Raw genomic sequence first — 16,581 nt, 5'->3', positions numbered from 1 at the left:
CGTAGCTCCTCTTATCTGCTACTCTGTGTTCTTTGCATCCTCGCCTCGCCTCCACACAGTGAGGCATCTCGCCAAGCCTTACTGTTCAGACCCATCTGGCTCTCATTTAAACACACACACAAAGGCAGAGAATTTATCAAACCGTCTGTGCCTGTGTACACTTTTGTCAACTTATAGGAATATTTGTTTAACTTCCGCGCTTCGTTTTCTCCCAGTGTATCACACTGGTATTTTATGGCGGGTCTCCAAAATTCCAGAGTTGACATGAAGAGAGGATAACCTTGACGTATGCGGCAGACAGAATGTTGAAATCAACTGGAGAAATACCGTTTGGCCTACTACACCACACTATTTACAGTAGAGATGATCAGAACCAGATGACAGGAACCATGATGTGTGCATCTCTAAGCAATCACTGGAAGCCCACATCATTTGTTGCTTGAATTGACATTGCTGCTGCTTCTGAGAACACTGCCTTTCACTCACACAGGCCTTGTATTATCTTACTAATGTATTGGGGATATATTATTCAACACAGGAGTCAAAGCCATTGTGTTTAGTGTTATAATTATGATTATCTTTCTATTACACTGATATTGTTTATTAGATTAGCAGACTATTTTGATGATAAAGCAATTTAGCTAGTTTGTTAAGATAGCATTTAATGTGTGCCAATAGAGAGAAACATCAAGATCCCTTTATGGGCACATTTAATTACCATAGACAATAAAATCTACATCAGCTTTCCACCTTTTGGTAACTTTTGCAATTTGTCTCTTTATGCATAGCGTCCCTTCAGTCTTTTTGTCTGTTGGGACCCAATGTGTATTTTCCTTTTATTTTGAGTTTGTGTGTTTCTAAAATATATATTTCCCATTTCCTTTGATATCTTGAGTTAATTTCCCATGCCTTTTCATGATGGGGTGGATCTGCGATGTAGGATTCTTATCAAAGATTTATTTGGTGTAAAACAACCATTGTAATGAATTACCAATGACACAATGTCAAATCTAATGACAAATGTGCATTTTTCATTATGCTTTTCAGTCCTCTGAATGTCTTATCGTGCATGCGGCCTAATGTTTTTGTAATAAATTGATAAAAATGTATTAAAACCACATGTGTCTCCATTCATTATGGACACAGTTGTGGAGTCTGAATCTCTTGGAATTGAAAAGAACAGACCATATATTTATCAGTAGACTGTCAGGGATGTTGTCAGCTCAAACCCATGCTGATATTGGTGAAAAATGTCTGTCTATCTATGCAGAGAAAAGTGACGATGACGATGTGGATATCAAGCAGGAGAAAGGCACGGGAGGCCAGGGGAAGGGAGATGATGGGAAAGACCCCAGGAGGCCCAAGCGGCCACGCACCATTCTGACCACTCAGCAGAGACGAGCTTTCAAAGCCTCCTTCGAGGTGTCCTCCAAACCCTGCAGAAAGGTGAGGCCCTTTCATGTCCTTCACATGACCTGATCTCTGCCACAGCAGCTCTACTCTCACCAGACAGACAGACAGACACATACAATACCACTGTCTGCCTACTGAACACTGAACAGAGCTGAAAACTAACACTCTATTTAACCTCTTACACGAAGACAGCTGGCTGCAGTTTGAGCTCAAAAGTAGCTGAGGAACAAGTTTATGTACAGAAAATTACCTGTAAGAATGGCCTACATTGGAAAAGCTACTTGAAATGTCTGCATGGCTACATTATACACACATTGTGAACTGAAACCTGGGTTTTGTGAAACAAAATCAATCTTTTAAGCTTGCTTTGACGTGCTTTTGTGGTATACGGTCGATACAAATCCACACTAATATTTTAGAATATCCCTCTGGACATACTGGCATGTGGAGAATTGGATGCATGCCATGAGGCCTACAGTAGTTTTACAAATCAAATTCTCAAATTCAAAAAATCTCCAGCACCTCAGAGCTGTGCTTTGAAGTGGCAAGCAGCACTCTGGTCTGTGTTAACTGAGGTAGAGGGTAACGCAGCCCGCCTGCCCTGCGCCAAATGACATTCTGAGAGAGAGGAACTGCATTTAGCGTAGGCCCTAAAAGCATTCACTGCACTCGGTCCAGAGCTTTGAAGAGGCAGTAACCAAGCAGTCCAAAAAGACCGCCACATTAATTCAACATTTGAAATCAAAGAAAATAAAGGCAAGGAGCCCACTTGGAAATATGCCACAAAAAAAAATCTAAAAGCACATACGATTCCAATCTGTAGTTAAGTTTGTTTTCTTGTATGATGTTGAAATGCTTTTGTGTTGACTATTAAAGGTGAGGGAGACTCTGGCTGCTGAGACAGGTCTCAGTGTTCGTGTGGTACAGGTGTGGTTTCAAAACCAGAGAGCCAAGGTGAGAGCATAACCACCCCAAAGGCAGTGTTATTTGAGATAATGATGTTATTTGTTACTAATCAAGAGAACAAAGTAACAACAGCAATGGTGCACATGGATTGGCTGGAAAGGGCAAAACATTACTTACTCTAAAACAGCTATCAAATCACCACAGCTATCAACGATAAATTTAACTTTTTCATTGCATTCCTTTCAACTCTGTAAAGTTAAAGTGCAATGCTTGCAAATCTACCTCAGTCTTCCATTAGATGTCTCCACCCACTGCCTTTTTTGATATTATCTTCAAAAGCCTTTGATAATGAAGTACAGTCAGATATGTGTTCCTGTAGTTCACTCAGGGGTGAGCAACAAGGAGCATCATTTTCAAATTAAGAAGAGCACATGTTAGTTTGGGGAGTACATTAAAACTCTGTCTCCTTCTTTCAGATGAAGAAGCTGGCAAGAAGACAGCAGCAGCAACAGGAACAACAGAATTCTCAACGGCTTGGCCAAGGTACAGTACACAGCCTTCAGTTCAGCCTGAAATAGGGCAACACCCACTGTCCCAGTATCATTTTTAATAGCTGTTTCAGTAGTTTAAAAACAGCTGTTATTACCATGATCTTAGACAGTTATTTTGCATTTGACATGATGTTTAAATGGTGATCTGGGATTATCACATAGCAGAAATGAAAATTATGTTTCAGCCAGCTAAACGTGTAGCATGACCCTTCAATGAGAAGCACAGAGGCAGGATAATCACATACTGTACACCACAGCTCTGTGTGACCACTCTAAAACATGGCATTAATTGAGGAACATGCGAACCATGGGAGTAGAACGGTCGTAATGGCTTCTGCTCATGTGTGACCCCCCTCATATTATCCCTAGTGTCCACTGGTGTGCGGAGGTGGAGGAGGCTAGCTAGCGTCTGTGGTCCCAGTCAGGCGTGGTACAAGGGAGACCGTGTCTACTGTGTGTGTGGGTGGGGAGATTTACAACTCAAACCCTGTTAAGCATCCTTGTAAATTAGATGACCCGTTCTGTGTGAGTACTGTAGTCTGCATGCTGTAGCCAGGTCCAACTCTCGTGTCCCCGTTCAGATACTGCATCTCAGGTAGCCTAGTGGTTAGAGTGTTGGGCCAGTAACCAAAAGGTTGCTGGATTGAATCCTTGACCTGACAAGGTAAAAATCTGTTGTTCTGCCCCTAAACAAGGCAGTTAACCCACTGTTTGCTGGTAGGCTGTCATTGTAAATAATAATTTGTTCTTAACTGACTTGCCTGGTTAAATAAAGTTTAAATTAAAAAAAATCAAATGATGTCATACACACAGGAAGTTAGAGCCACACCAACACGTGTTCACAGACAATCTTCAAAGCAAATAAAAACAGAGGAAAATAAAGAAATATTGCAGATAATGCCATAGGAACACACTGCCAGGCAAAATACCTAAAGCAGTTGTAAAATGTTTACAAAGCATATTAGATTGGGATTTTTCAATTAAATGGTGGTAATGATATCATTCCAGTCGTAGACAGAAGCTTAATTGGAAAGGCATACATCCACTATGGAGGAAGCATCTCACAAAATATGGTAAGAAAACACAAGAATTATAACAGTGAGAAGGAAGAATCAAAACCAGGTATACAGTAGACATAAGATTCACGATTTAAGAGATGTTGCACTTGAGGAATGACAGTTTTACAAGTTAAAGGAGCTCTATATTTATTTTCTGTGGAAATCCCAAGGCTTACATTGACATTGTATTACTGAACAGACTGACATTGCCTTGGTACTGAAAAGCCATGAAGATCATTGAATCATTTTCAGATACAGTATAAACTTAATGTAATAATGCTTTCATTTTATGGACCAGTTTGTAAAACTGACCTCGTGGTGTGTTAATTTATGGACCTTTTGTCATGCCCTGAAATCCCGAAAAGTGCATACTGTGGATAGGATAGTATGGGAGGAGATAGGATTTACAGTGCCTTTCAGCAGGACAATAACCTAAAACACAAGGCCAAATCTATACTGGATTTGCTTACCAAGAAGACAATGAATGTTCCTGAGTGGCCGAGTTACAGTTTCGACTTTAAACTACTTGAATATCTATGGCAAGACCTGAAAATGGTTGTCTAGCAATGATCAAACATGTTTTCACTTTGTCATTATGGGGTATTGTGTGTAGATTGGTGATTTCTTTCTTTATTTAATCCATTTTGAATTCAGGCTGTAATAACAAAATGTGGAATAAGTCAAGGGGTGTGAATACTTTCTGAAGGCAGTGTATGTATTTAAGATAACAAAATCCACTCTGTGCTGTTAACATAAACAAGAAAACATGTCAAGAACATATAAAAGTTCTGGAACTAAAAATAAATGAATGACAGACAGACATCTTTTCACAAGGGCTCACCAATGTAAAGGAAAGTGCAGGGTGGTGAGCTCCAGTCTTAAAGCAACAAGGGCTGTGTGTGTGTCCCACTCACCTCTGAGTGAGTCAAGAGCAGCCTTCTATCAGGAAATGCTGGGAGAATCTCCATTGGCCACAGCAGAGCAGGGAGGGTTTCCATGGAGACAGTGCTTTTGGTCTAGTTTCTATATTAGATTTAGAGTCGATGGCTTTCCTTCCAGCTGAAAAATGCTTATCAGGTAAATGCCTCTTCCACAACAGTCTTAATGTAAACTCTTTCTCCGTGTGGTTGGCTGTGTTACAGAGGTGATGTCCAATCGGATGGAGGGCATGATGAACTCCTTCACGCCACTGGCCCCGCCCCAGCAGCAGCTGGTTGCCATGGATCAGAACGGCTACAGTACGGACCCCTTCCAGCAGGGCCTCACCCCCCCACAGATGCCCGGAGACCACATGAACCCATATGGTGAGCATCAGTCCCCCTGCCCCTCTACTCAACCTCACACCCCCAGTGTGGGACATGTGTTCAGGCCACAGACCCCTGGTTTAGGCATATCGCACAAAGTACAAGCACCCCCCACCCCCACATGAGATGACACAAACAGGCCACTGGTTTATTTTGAAGTTAATTTTGAAATCAATCCAACATGTTTTCTACTACCCTCCTACTCCCATCCCACAATCACTCGCTATATTCTCTCTGTGCATGGGGTTTGGTGACATGCTCTGGTATGTTATCTAAAAGTTTGCATTGCGGACCATGTGAAGAGCTTTTAGATAATCCAAAGGGCTTGCGGTAAATTATAATCAAAACAATGGTGTCCATGATGAGTATAGTAATGTGCCACAATGCAAAATAACAATTTTATGTGATTAATGTGTGACAATCAGAAGGTTGCAGCTGCAAGCAAGAAAAAACAAATATTTGAATCTATCTTGAATCTGTTGTTCTATTCTTCCCTTTACTTACACGGGGTGAAACGGGTAGAAGAGAATTCTGACCAATGTCTCCAACCCCATAAAGATAGCTTCTTCAACTTGATATCATTTTTTTAACCACCATTTTTTTCTTGCAATTGCAACACCCAAAGTCCCAGTCTCATCACACTCCCTCTATTTTTATGGGATAAATAGAGGGAAGGATGATATTGCCAACACATTAAACGATATGCCTCTTCATCACTCTGTCCCCGTCTTGTGTAACAGTGTCATTAAAATCTGGAGTGCAATAAAGTTAACAATTCCCGCAAGGAAAATAATAGGACAAGAAATGATGAGATGCATATTAAGTTCTTTGTTGACATGTTCTTCTCAGATCTATAGTAACTGTCCCAGGGAGGCAGGACAATGACTTCAGAGAGTTATTGTCAAAACAGTTATCAGAATTACACTAGTATGTAATAACAATAATTCAAAGTGGGATTCAAGACTAACAATTATTCATTTTCAAGACAGTCATAAATACAGTACATCATCAGTATTATCAGTGCAATTGGAAGTTGCAGTTTGCTTTTATTCAATGTGCCATGTTTAGTATTTATTTTTTATGTACATGATTATATTCTTGCAACTTATTTTTCTCTTTCTCTTCTTTACAGGTAATGACTCAATTTTCCATGATATAGACAGCGACACATCTTTAACCAGCCTCAGTGACTGCTTCATGGCATCTTCGGAAGTGAATATGCAAGCACGTGTGGGACCCATTGACCGACTCTATTCCATGCAGAACTCTTACTTTGCATCATGAAAGAACCACATACAGAAATTATGTTATGTAATATAGCAGATCATCCACAAAATCTGCTTCTCAACTTCCTCAACTGCCTCACATCAAGGAGTTTCCACACTGCTATGGACAAGACATAAGCAACAACCTCTTCCAGTGACTCCTGGATCATTTGCAGACAATGGACTCAAAGAGAGAGAAACTAGTTTCTCAACCGTGAAGATTCCCTGGGATGATTCTATTTTCTCCTCCTTTCTAGAGATTATTTGTAGCATATTTGTATAGTACTGTCACAGAAGTAGCACATCTTTCTTTGTCCACCTAAAGACATTTAATTGAGCCACTGATTTAAAAAACTCTTACCAAATACTACAAGCCTACCAGTTCTCATAATGCATGACTCCATAGTTAATCGTATGACCATAAAAGTGAAAAACCCTTAAAAAAATCATGTGAATTGTTGAGATGTCAGAATGTGGTTTTGAACTCCATGTCCTCTTTATAATGCGTTCAGCTTGATCACATTGATAGTTTTAGCCCTAAAGAGAAGATATGGTGTTCATAGTAAATAGACAGTGTGTTCACAAGAGAGGATGTGAGTGTGTATTTGTCCGGGCGTCGACATATACACCTTTTGAAAAATAAATATGGAGTGTAGTGTCTGTTTAGTGTAAATACATTCCCAAACAGATTGGTTGTGCATGTAAAAATGGAAAACATTCTATTTATTTAACTATAACATGCTCTTGAAGGTACTTATGAATCTGAAAAGCTTTATTTAAAAGGATAATATTTTGTTATGTAACTAATGAGTACCAGTGGAGGCTGCTGAGGGGAGGAAGGGTCATAATAATGACTGGAATGGAGTCAATGGAATGGTATCAAACACATAGGGTATCAATGGGTTTGATACCATTCCATTCACTCCATTCCAGCCATTATTAGCAGCCTCCACTGGTGAGTACATGATTATTAAAATGAATTTGTATGCCATTTAATTATGAACCAACCATAACCCTTTTTTTCAGCCAAGCTGTAAATGAGCAAAATTGTGCTATTTATTTTGTACAGATTTGAGACCATGTCAAATGTACATTTTTAATGTTAAGAAATTGCTAAATTACCAAAGTATATTGGTTCATTGAATAAACAATATTTCCATCTCCTGATAATAGCTTAATTCATGCTACACTAAAACATTGTTGTACTCAAAAGACTAAACCTCATAATAGCAAATTCAACATTGTATTGTGTATTTTCATTGTATAGTAATAGTTAAAGCGACTGAACTCAAGGTTTTTTTTTATTTTTTATTAAACTCTGTGAATGGATGAAATTTGCAATTGCAACCATGTTCGTTTTTGATTTTATTGAGAGAAGGAGCGAGAAAGAGAGAGAGTTGGGGGGAGAGAGAGAGCATTTTGTTTACGATCTATTTCACTTGCTTTGACAATGTAAACATATGTTTCCCATGCCAATAAAGCCCTTAAATTGAATTGAGAGAAGAATGAGGGAGAGGGGGGGGGGAATGGGTCATTTGGGTGACTGAAAAAGAGAGCAGGATACTGTAGCATGGCTTGAGTAGGCTCCAGACACACCCCCAGCAGCTGCTTGAATGTAGGCTAGATACCACCTGGGTGATCCTTCATCTCCCTGACAGCCCCTCAATGCGGTCAGGCAAGCTGACACTTCCTCCAGAGCCTTGCCTCCTGCTTACTGCCTACAGTCTCTTCTAATCTGAGCTCTATTTTATGATACTAAATGAGGTGATACTTCTGTCCATTCAATTGTATAGTCCTCCTCATCCTCCCATTCTATGTCCTTTTATGACTGCAGGTTGACATTCTGCGAACAGTAAATCACATGTGATTGTATATTTGTTTAGCTTTTAGCTGCTGTGGTCAGGATGTTCACTTCTATTTTTTTAAATCATAACTGGGTAGTAAATGCCCTTTCTTTTTTTTGCTGTGTGTTTGCTTCTGTGCTTCATGCACAGCGTACATGAGAGTGTGTGTCACGTTGGTATGAATGATTCGGGAGACAGGCGCAGGAAATGTGTAACCGTTTTTTTTATTAAGCCCAAATTATGGCGTGCCGTAAAAAGGCACGGGGACGAAGACCAAACAAACACTATACAAAAACACAGGGTTGAAACCCAAACAAAAGAGTGAGGAGTACCTCGAATAAATAACACATGCGCACAATGATTAACACACGGGACGAGACCCGTAATCATCTACCCAATCCAGAAGGGCACGAAAGCCCAAAACACACAGCACAGGTACTCACATGCACGAACAGACATAGTAACATTAATCGACAACCCAATGGAAACCAAAGGGCACATATATACAAATACTTATCAGTGGGAATAGGGGACAGGTGTGCGTGATGAAAGTTCCGGAGGGATCCGTGACAGTGAGTGAGTGAGTGAGTGAGTGAGTGAGTGAGTGAGTGAGTGAGTGAGTGAGTGAGTGAGTGAGTGAGGTATTAAATAAATGTCCACCTGAAGACAACTCCACAGCAGCTAGAACAATGCGTGCGAGATCTACTGCTGTGACGGTGACGACCGAGGCTTGGAGGGCTTGTGGCGTGAGTGAGCTGCTGAAGGCCTCCTCTCTCTGGGACAGTAGTATATCTCTTCCTTATCAACCTAGAGATCTGACATCTCACAGGTGTTGGAAGGTATAGGGTCGTTCGTCTTCCCCTGTCTCTCTGTTATTATCCTGCCACTCCTTAAAGGAGCATCACTTACATTACCACTTCAGCTCAAACACCTCAGTGTCTACAGATACAAATGACAGGGAAATGGGTACCACCCATATCACCTTGTTAATCTATGTGAGTTATGGCCCCTGGCTGAATTGCTGTCATTTCTCCACTATGACAGTCTTACCATAGCCAAATGCAGTTGCCATTTCTTCTGTACAATATTAGCTAAAATACTTTTAATATATGTGTGGTATTATTAGTATGTTAGGAATGATTTATTATAGATGAACTAAGACTCTGTACAGCTGTGAGGAGATACAGTATGTCCAGGGAACATGCCTCGTAATGTCTCCTCTCAGGAAGCAGGTTGAAGTGATGGGCTCAATGGGCTGAGTCGTGAGTACTGATTACAGAGTGAAAGCCACAGCAAACTGGGATGACAAAGGAGCCTCATTTACAGTAAACACACAGGGAGCTGGCACACCCACGGAGTGTTTGCATTTCAAAAAGACTGTTGGTCAGGACCTCACCTAGTAGACATCAGGCCAGGTGAACCCACAGTGTAGGGCTCTGACGACAACTGTAAGCTCAGTTACCAACAAACACAAGCATGTAGTGTGATATACTGTACTGTATAGTACTTTACTGTGCAGAGTTGACATCATGTTTATTCATGTTGGATTCCATTATTTGAAGATGTTATATCATATTAGTGAATATCACAATATTTTAAACCTTTTCACTCTTAGGCACTTCTGGATCTCAATAATGTACTGGTTGTTTAATCTTTTCCCAACCATAATTCCTTATTCCATCCACATGCCTTCATATCCTGTCATTTCAAACCACAAACTGCTTATTGTCATAAATAATGTACCGCTCATCATCAACACAAACCTGAGATTCTAGCTTCTCAAATGAGAGCGGAACTAACCAAGGCAAAACAGTGCAGGCAGTAGTTCCCTGTATCACTGTCTGCTGTGAGATTCAGCTCGCCCAGAGAAGTCCCTGGGACTAGTGGGGTGGCCTGGGCAAGAAAACACCACTCCTGAAACATGAGCTGACCTCTACCACTCACACACACCCTCGCACACACTCTCATACACACATTTCCACTCTGTTAACCGTTGGCCTCCGTAGAGTTTTCACACATTTTCACCACTGCCGCTCTGGCACCACATAGGAAATTAGTCCAGCGACAATATTTTCATTCGATTACCAAAATCCCCCATTTTCCACCTGAGAGACAGTTGTAGGCCTGTTTTTTTTCTTCTAGATGTTTTCTTTACATTCCGCCCCAAGAAAAAACATATGTATGGTCCTGTTTGTTTATCCAAAGTATTAAATGAATAGCTACATACATTTTTAGCAGCAGGCCTCTTAAGAACACAGCATGGCTGAAGACAATCTATAGTGCTACAGTATGTGTCAGTCAGTGACCTTACAACCATCCTCTCTCCATCACTCAAATCAGAAGAGGCCCTTCACAAATGAATCTACTGTCACAGATGACTGGGTTTGCTCTGAATATCCCACAATACATTGTTTTTATCTGACTATTGTTTTCATATCCACAGCATATTTTAACACAATGAGGTCCTTTAAGGCGTATTTTATCACCATTATTTCCCAACCTTACAATTAGAAGCGACCGAGACCACATTTCCCTCAGCCCAATTAATTACAGGCTGGGCCTAAGACAATCAGGCCTCTGTGGGCTCACTACTGTCTGGATCTCCCTGCTCCCAGCACAATCATCTGAGTTCAGCCAAGTCCAACTGGGGAGCAGAGGAGCTTCTCTCCGTTTTTGTTGAGCACTTTTCATTGCTTGTGGTTAACTGTTAGGGAGAATGGTGGTAACCAATATCTGACTCTGACACTTTCTTCAAGCCAGTCATTTTCTTGAAGAAAGAGTCTTGAAGGGCCCTGTACGTGATGAGCACACGACTGAGGCTGACTGACTGTGCTCGTAAACAAATAGAGAGGTCATAGCCTGCTATCCAGCCAGGTACCCCCCCAGAGAAGCTTTGAGTTCAGGCTCTCAATCCAAAAACACCACGCTCTTCCACAGATACTGTATGAAACTATTTGTGTCGTGGGAGGCTGGTCAACTCTGTGTCCTTTTGCTGAGAAAGAAATGGAATGTGATTTACCTCTCCGTGCCCAGAGGTGTAGACATAGCCTTGGATAGCCCCAGTAATCCTCCCACGCTATTGGACACCATCTGTTTTTTTGATTTTTCAGCATTATTAGTCCTTATTTGTACACGGCCGAGGAATGCAGTTTGACTGTTTGAAGTCTGAGGAGGATGGTGAGGCCAGGGGCAATGGATGTAGTAGAGATAACCTCCGGGGCTAACACAAGCCAGCACCCCTAACCTCCTGGAGATCCACCTTTAATGCTGCCCTACAATCCCCAAACACATTTTTGCCACAGACATTTTTGGACTCCCTCATGGGAATTGTATGTCTTGCAAACTAGAACAATAGATTGACCGGGGACCTCAATTTATAGAATAAGAATGACTATAGGAAGAGTTTTCCATTTGCTGCGTCTAATTAAAATGGACATACAGACAGTAGTATGCTCCTATTATGAAACCTAAGAAAGGCTATTCAATGTGGATAAAGAGAAGATAATTGGAAAACCTAATATCTTGCTTGTGGTCTTAACTTTAATTAGAGGTTTGTTAGAACACTATGCAGTGGCAAAGTTATTGCTTGCATGCAGGGTAAATATGTTGATTTATCTTTCACTATAGTGTTTCATAACCATGAAATGCAATGTAAACTGATACCTGTGTGCTTACCATTATTACATGACTTGACGTACCTTTTTGCAAATACACAGGACACTGACATTTACTGAGCTAACTTCTAACAAATTCAAGTTCACCTCTGCTGTTGTGTTGGATGGACATACGTCAAAAAGGAACACAGAATGAAACCTGTCACCGCGTTTTCTCTCTAGATAAGCTGTCTGTTAACCACAAGACTTGGAAGGGAGTGTGTGTCTGCAGTTTCATATTACTCAGGCAGTTTACAAACCGTCAAATAAAGAGCTCTATTTAAGTATTTTATTCCGTCTCATTTTCTTAAAAAAAAAACGGTTTCATGTAACGGAGAGACATAATCAGTTTCATTTGATAGCCTGTTAAAGCCCGATGCCTTCTGCACTCTGTGATCCTATCACACTTGTATAGCTGAAACTGAATAGGAGACAACTTGTCCAGGCACACTCAGGGCAGGGAGGAGTCAGATGACTGGCTCGCAGCAGACTGGGTCCCTCCAGACAGCACATCTAGTCCTCTGGGAAGTAGAAGAGACCTTTCAGTTACCCTGGGATGTAGCACAGGACAAGGTGTTTAGGCTCTCTGCTATATTTCACCCCATGATGTTTTGACAGAAATAGCCATTGGCTAATAAATCACAGGTACTGTAGGCATAGAACTTGCCGTAGACAGTAAATCCTAAAGTCAACAGCCAATAACTGGTAAACTAAACTGGCAGGAATTCTGCATTTGGCGCACATCCTGTCATGTACTTTCTATTTACTACATACGCTTAATACCTCCAATAAGAGACCCTTTTTCTCTGCTTCCTGTAGGCCATTGCTGACTTGTAAGACATACATTTGCCTCTGTTCTTTATGAGGGAAGTTATAAAAAGCAAGCCTGTCCTTAAGGTCTATATTTGTTTACATAAATGAGCTTAAGTTGTTGTTCATGCCCAAAGGTCTTTGACAAATAGTAAATCTGCAGAGTGCAAAACTTATTGAAGTGACACTGTGATAATTGTTCTCCTAATCTGTATCATTCAAATCAGCTGATGTCTCGAGTTTGCAGCATCTTTTGCACATATGTCATGAAATAATTTACTCTGATAGAATTGCAATGAAATAATCGACTTTTATCTTACTCTATATATTGACCATTTTTAGAAGAATGTCCTTAGGTCAGTATAAATAATTCAATTTCCTAACAAGGGCAGGAGGGATAGTTCTCTCACAGAGAGCGGTGAGGGTCTTCCTTTTCAAGCTTTATCACGTCAGTGGCAGTGTGAGCCATACTGTATGACATTCTGAGGGGACTAGCTACAGTAGTAAGGACCTTTGGGCCATGTTGAAGTGAAATGGTCCAAGGGATTAACTACACCCAGACAAGTCATGCAATGAATCCACAAAAATCTAATTGGCTGACCTCAATTATTTAAGCCCTCGTTAAACCCCACGCTGGAATCCTGCTTAACTCCAGTTGCAGTGACAAAGCTAACAGTGCAAACCTAAGGACTTTTGGGCTGGATTCTGGATCTTGTCACATCACCCTATGTGATCTATGTATGACCTAATTGACCTATCTGATAACGGGTGTTTTCTCAGAGAGGATAGAGGTCCCTACCACTGTCAATTGCGTGCCCTTCCCTCTGACCTGCTCTGAGATATTATGAATGCTCCGGAGTTTTTGTCAGGACAGCAATGCTATTATTTTAATGTGAATGTGTTTTCCATACATGTCTCATAGGATGGATGAATTATATAATGTAAAACACAATCATGATTCCTTGTGCCTCCTCAGAGAGTCTTCTCTCTATGTCTGTGTCCTCCCAGACCGTATTGACTGTATCAGAGGCCTGACTGAACCCCAGTACCTTCTTCTCTCAGCTTACCAACCGGAGCACCACACCAGAAGACCGTTATTCTCAGATGGGCAGCTTTGACTGGCTTTGACAGCTTTATTATAGGGCTTTAAACATCCCAAATAAACCTCAGATGAACAGCCCCGCCAAACTTTTCTTCAAAAGGTTAGGACATTCACTATATGGATTTTTATGGGCTTTCTTAAATGTCATGGTTTAATAATTAACTGTGGGGTCGTTTTGGAGAGAAATTGCACTTTTGCAATGTCTCTGAGTCTGGTGAAGTTAAGTGTTGCTATTGTTTGTCTTCTCCATATATATTTTTGGGGATTAACTGGTGGATGTAATAACATATTCATCTCAATAGATCCATGTTAATATTTAGACATAGAACACCACCACATGTACAGTATGTCAAATCATTTGACATGTCTTTGATCTCCATGTTATATAAACCTCAATCTCATTGATTGTTTACCTGTCAGTGTTGGGGTGGGGATGCATTATCATTTAATATAGTATATGTTTCTAGCCGGAGCAATAATCTCTGGTTCCAGATTACATCCTAGCACAGATATCAAAGGACGTGACCTCCCAGAATGACCTTTTTATGTATACGTTCTGTCGGTGTGTCTACTCATCCGGCTGCGGCCGTGCATGCATTTGTGTGTGTGAGGCTTGAGTTTCACAGACCCTCCCTCTAGTCCTACTCCTCCTCGCTTGGTGCGGTCAGACCGTCACATCAGTGAGGCAGAGCAGGCAATGGAAAGTCAAGGTCGTGATGGATCGGTTCCTCCCGGGCATTTACTGGTTCTCTCCCAAGGTGGAGGTACATGGGTTCACATGGCTCTGTTCCCCACCTCCCTGCATGTCATCAGACTCCCTGTACCCTCCTGATGGAAAGCTCTCTGTTGACTTCCTCTGCTGAAAGGGAGGCCTGACAAGCTATATGGCGTTGAGCGCTAAGCCATGAATTAGGATAAGTAACACACGGTTTTATGTCTTTATGTTGTAGCTTTTCACTAAATGAAAATGTTCTCAGAGAAGGGGTGTGAGAAAGATTTATTTAAAATGAACATTACTCATGCTTTGTAAAGCTCTCGTGTCATAGTTTTATGATGTCTGAATATTCCTCAGAAACAACCATTCTGTATTAGCTCCTCAAAACAACATTTGAAATACTTATTGAGCAGATCCAATCCTCTTGTTGAGATGCACATCGGTGGTGTCAATCACTGTGAAACTGGATCACCTGATTTGCCTCTGAGAGGAGGAAAACAATGTGATGCAGCAGCCTTCTGGGAGGCAGCAGGGGGCTCAGGTGAAGGCAGCAGGGGGCTCAGGTGAAGGCAGCAGGGGGCTCAGGTGAAGGCAGCAGGAGGCTCAGGTGAAGGCAGCAGGAGGCTCAGGTGAAAGCAGCAGGGGGCTCAGGTGAAGGCAGCAGGGGGCTCAGGTGAAGGCAGCAGGGGCTCAGGTGAAGGCAGCAGGGGGCTCAGGTGAAGGCAGCAGGAGGCTCAGGTGAAGGCAGCAGGAGGCTCGGGTGAAGGCAGCAGGAGGCTCAGGTGAAGGCAGCAGTGGGCTCAGGTGAAGGCAGCAGGGGGCTCAGGTGAAGGCAGCAGGGGGCTCAGGTGAAGGCAGCAGGGGGCTCAGGTGAAGGCAGCAGGGGCTCAGGTGAAGGCAGCAGGAGGCTCAGGTGAAGGCAGCAGGGGGCTCAGGTGAAGGCAGCAGGAGGCTCAGGTGAAGGCAGCAGAAGGCTCAGGTGAAGGCAGCAGGGGGCTCAGGTGAAGGCAGCAGGAGGCTCAGGTGAAGGCAGCAGGAGGCTCAGGTGAAGGCAGCAAGCCCTGACAGAGAGAGGGCTGTGTTCCCAGCCAGCCTGGAATGAGTTACCATCGCTCAGGGAGGAAAGGCTACCCACAAAACCCTTGCCTTTGGCTATACATTTGAAGGTGCATGTAATTTCTTGTCATGTTGCCCTGGAAACATTGGGTTGCCTCTTCACTGTCTTAAAGTTTGTGTTCAAACTGTCTGGAAGAAGATTCAAATGATAAGCTGTCTCAGTGTCAGGTGAGGAATGTACATGCTTTAATTCTTCAAGTCCACATAAACTGTTTGTAAGAGTAAAGTGAAAGTGTCCCTGCCCAACTAGTCCTGTCACAGGTCTGTTAGATAGCTACAGGTCTGACATACACTTACAGAATGATGTGTATCCCAAATATTTCATCCCTTACAGAGAAAAATAGATAATAACATTGTTTGTTAGTGCTCTTCTTGGTCTCCTGATAATAAATAGAACACCATCTAATCTTGCATTATCCCCGCAGTAGGTTGTATGCCAAACATAACTAGACTCACACTGCAGGGATGATGGCAAACATGAAATATTTGTGTCACCACAGCAATTGGAACAGAGCAACATTAATAGACCATGCGGGTGTTAATACAATTAAGCGAGAAATATGCAAAGTATATGACTGTACGACTGCCCTGCAGTATCTACATAGACAGGTGTCAGCCATCTTTAGTGTTTACGACAATGCTCCCCCAGCAAATTATGTCATTGTAGCCTAATTGAATTAATGATGTCTGGGAGCTTGGGTTTCAGCATGAGTTCAGCCTTAAACAATTTAAAGCTGTTAATGATCTCAGCAGGAGGAGCCCTGCTCTAAAACAATAAACTCATCAGCATTGGACATATAGAAACAACACATTACTGGTGCTTTAGGACCCAGTAGGCTACAAG

The 16,581-nt window shown here is 41.8% G+C and overlaps 1 protein-coding gene across 2 annotated transcripts in view; it reads left to right on the top strand.

The window, feature by feature from the left end:
- lmx1bb (LIM homeobox transcription factor 1, beta b) overlaps positions 1-7,825 on the top strand; it is a 63,190-nt gene extending 55,365 nt beyond the window's left edge. For both annotated transcript variants that reach the window (XM_024419464.2, XM_024419463.2), the window contains 5 exons: positions 1,271-1,446; positions 2,290-2,367; positions 2,796-2,862; positions 5,071-5,232; positions 6,365-7,825. In XM_024419464.2, coding sequence (XP_024275232.1) covers positions 1,271-1,446; positions 2,290-2,367; positions 2,796-2,862; positions 5,071-5,232; positions 6,365-6,516 — 635 coding nt within the window. In that variant the 3' untranslated portion in view covers positions 6,517-7,825. The remainder of the gene's footprint in view (positions 1-1,270; positions 1,447-2,289; positions 2,368-2,795; positions 2,863-5,070; positions 5,233-6,364) is intronic.
- Positions 7,826-16,581: the final 8,756 nt, after the last annotated feature.

Source organism: Oncorhynchus tshawytscha, linkage group LG04, assembly GCF_018296145.1.
Source record: "Oncorhynchus tshawytscha isolate Ot180627B linkage group LG04, Otsh_v2.0, whole genome shotgun sequence".
In the NCBI taxonomy this organism is placed as follows: Eukaryota; Metazoa; Chordata; class Actinopteri; order Salmoniformes; family Salmonidae; genus Oncorhynchus; species Oncorhynchus tshawytscha.
This window is presented reverse-complemented; position numbering and strand designations above follow the sequence as displayed.